This window comes from Aptenodytes forsteri, unplaced genomic scaffold (genome assembly GCF_000699145.1).
Source record: "Aptenodytes forsteri isolate BGI_AS27 unplaced genomic scaffold, ASM69914v1 Scaffold54, whole genome shotgun sequence".
NCBI lineage: Eukaryota > Metazoa > Chordata > Aves > Sphenisciformes > Spheniscidae > Aptenodytes > Aptenodytes forsteri.
The window spans coordinates 1,360,427-1,363,501 of record NW_008796044.1 but is presented as its reverse complement, the minus strand read 5'-3'; the positions used below and the strand labels follow the sequence as shown (position 1 = coordinate 1,363,501).

At 44.7% G+C, this 3,075-nt stretch overlaps 1 protein-coding gene across 2 annotated transcripts; it reads left to right on the top strand.

Moving 5' to 3' along the window:
• The first annotated feature begins 288 nt into the window (after positions 1–288).
• FOXI1 (forkhead box I1) lies at positions 289–2,659 on the top strand. Of its 2 annotated transcripts, none has more exons than XM_009285695.2 (2): positions 289–862; positions 1,895–2,659. In XM_009285695.2, exons 1-2 carry the CDS (start codon positions 289–291, stop codon positions 2,446–2,448), a joined length of 1,128 nt encoding a protein of 375 aa, XP_009283970.1. In that variant the 3' UTR covers positions 2,449–2,659. The 2 variants fall into 2 exon arrangements, with proteins under 2 accessions (XP_009283970.1, XP_009283971.1); XM_009285696.1 differs by having other exon boundaries at positions 289–859; positions 2,174–2,448.
• The last annotated feature ends 416 nt before the right edge of the window (positions 2,660–3,075 follow it).

Below are 3,075 nucleotides of genomic sequence, written 5' to 3'. Positions count from 1 at the left end.
TGTGCATCACATTAGTGGAAAATTCCTTCATTCATTTAAGAAGATAAACAGTTGTAACTTTCAGGTTTGGTTGATGTGACATCAGTGACTGGCTGGGACTGCCAGCATTCCAAAAAGGATATCGTCCTCATCTGCAGCCACTCAGGGCTGTGGGGTGGAGCCTGTAGCACAAGCTGAAACATTTACAGGTGCATAAGTAGGTAGGGAAGGGCGCAGGTGATGCACCTGTCTCTGGAAAGGAGCACTAGCACAGGTGTGTCATAACTTATCAGCCGCCTGTGTTAGAGCATGAGCTCCTTTGATCCACAAACGCACTCTCCACCACGCTGCAGCCCACAATTTCCAAATATTGGTCAAGAACCTCCAGAGATGAGTATCTACTATGAGAACTTTTTCCATCCACAGAACATCCCTAGTCCACAGCGACCAAGCACCTTTGAGACGACGGATTACAACGCCACTCCCAATCCTTACCTCTGGCTAAATGGACCTTCTATTACCCCACCACCGTATCTCCCAGGATCCAATGCCAGTCCCTTCATTCCTCAGTCTTACGGGATGCAAAGGCAGCTCTTGCCTAACATGCATGGCTTGGGAGGAACTGACCTTGGCTGGCTTCCTCTCCCGTCCCAAGAAGAGCTGATGAAGTTGGTTAGACCACCTTACTCCTACTCTGCACTTATTGCCATGGCTATCCATGGAGCACCCGAAAAGAGGCTGACTCTCAGTCAGATCTACCAGTATGTGGCTGACAACTTCCCCTTTTATAACAAAAGCAAAGCTGGCTGGCAGAACTCCATACGGCACAACTTGTCTCTCAACGACTGCTTCAAGAAGGTGCCCCGAGACGAAGATGATCCAGGTATAGCTCTCTCCCCCTCTTTTTTCCCCCCTCTAATTAAACGATTAATTTAAAAATGCCTAATACATTGTAAAGAGACATAATAGCCTAGGTACAGGACATACACATACTAGCTCTTCTGTTTTCGTAGGTCTGAACTAGAAGGCAACTATGCATAGCTGAGGTCTGAATCAGTGTTGCTATTAAATCTCTGCAGGGGAGGGGATTCTCTGCTGCTCTAGGTCTTCCTGAGAACTGATCAGTGTGCTGAGCATGAGGCTCAGCAAGCACAGGAGTAGTCTAACTGAGCAAGTCACATCCAAAACCCATTTGGTGTAATGCGTATGACTTACGTCAAACTTAGCTGGAAATTAACGGAAAAGGGGTAAGGCAAACTCGGATTTGTCAAAGAAATCCAGTAGCGTTAGGGAGTCAACAATAATTCTCAAGAGGAGAGCAGGCTGCTTTTATTTTGTTTGTTTCAAATAGTGTTTTGCTTGGAATCACACCTCTGCTGTTTCCAGCCCCTTGGCTTATATGTTGTCGGGTTGTTCCTTTATTTATTGTTTTCTATCAATAGCTGTTGAGAACCATTGGGAACATTTAAAAGCTATTCAATTATCCTGCCACAGAAGGCCAAAAATCTGGTTCTATCTTGTTAGAAACCTATTCTACCCCACTGAATCTGGAGGAGCAGCCCAGTGTGGTGTTTGATTACTCTCTGCTGTAAATTCAGAGGACCAGCTATATACCGAAAACCTCCTTCCCTCACCCAGAAAACAGAACAGAACAAAAAGCCCTCCCGGTGGCTCCACTTGTAGTTTTACCTGTGTGAAGAGTCAGGGCTAAAGGATACAGCCCAAAACTTTACACTTTTTTCTGAATCCAACAGACTTCTGCTTTTGTGTGATTAAAAAATGCATATGGTTTTTGCTCATGCAATTGTTCTGTTTCTGTGAAATGAGAGAAACATTGTAAAGCCTTAGAAGACTGCTCTTTGCGGTCTGTTCGCATATTTTTGAACTGAAAATACGCTTTTGTCCCCTTTGGCAGGAAAAGGGAATTACTGGACTCTGGACCCGAACTGTGAAAAGATGTTTGACAATGGAAACTTTCGCAGGAAGAGGAAAAGGAAGTCTGACACTGGGGCTAATGCTGCCACTCTTGCATCTGAGAAATCAGAGGATACTGCCCTGACTGGCAGCCCCAAAGCTGTTGAGCATCAGGATATCCTGGAAAACTCATCACCTGGGACTGACAATTCACCTGAGAAAGGATCTCCACCTCCATCTTCCAGTAGCCCATGCCTCAGTAACTTCCTCTCCAGTATGACTGCGTATGTTAACGGCTCTAACTCAGTGAGCCGCTCAGTGCCTTTGGGACTCAACTCTGAACCCATTGACAAAATGGGACAGAATATGGTAGGCTTTAATTCCTACTCTCCACTCTCCAATATCCCCAGTCATGGTGTGGGAGAGTGGTCCAATTCTATGCCTTCTAGCCACCTTGGCTACAGCAACTCTGTGCTCAACCAGTTTAACACCCATTTTTACAGCAGTATCAGCACAAATAACACTCTGTATTCCAGGGAAGGAACAGAGGTTTAAATGAAGGATTCTAAGACAGCAAAATATAGCTATTTATGAGAGGAAATGATGTGTGGGCAGATGATTAGCGTTAGCCTGTTGTCTCTGGGACCCACACTGCATCCTACCTTCTAACAGCCGCAAACTTGTTACCCATTATACTTACTCAAATCACAAACACTCCACATTCGGCAGCTCCACATAAAAAATCAGGAATCATAACAGCAAGAGTAGTGAAGAGTTCTCCTGAGACACTGTGCTTGTATTGCTGCCAACCACGGTCCTCTACAGACATCCTTGAGACGTTACTGTTTGCCTTAGGCATGAAGCTTTTTCTGGCATGGTACTAATATTGCTATGCTTTTAAAGTGCTAACAGAAATGTGGTTATACCTCTAAATACCCTCTCTTGCTGATATAGGCTGCCCGTACTAGACATGCTTAGCACGTTCTTATTTGGCCAAAGTTATTCTGAGACACTGAAGGATCTAGAATAAAAGCTACTGTATAGGGAGTAACAACCAACACTTGAATGGTGAGTGCTGTCTTTGGTTTTCTCTAATACTAGTGCATACATTGTCTAAATTTTGATCCCCTTTTAACCCCAAGGGAAATATGGCTGCAAAGCAAGCTGGCATCATCATGGACA

Bases quoted from the DNA above. Each gene is read 5' to 3' on its own strand.
- FOXI1 (XM_009285695.2), top strand. From the start codon at position 289: ATGAGCTCCTTTGATCCACAAACGCACTCTCCACCACGCTGCAGCCCA. The intron at 863-1,894 runs GTATAGCTCTCT...CCCCTTTGGCAG, and splicing joins CCGAGACGAAGATGATCCAG to GAAAAGGGAATTACTGGACT.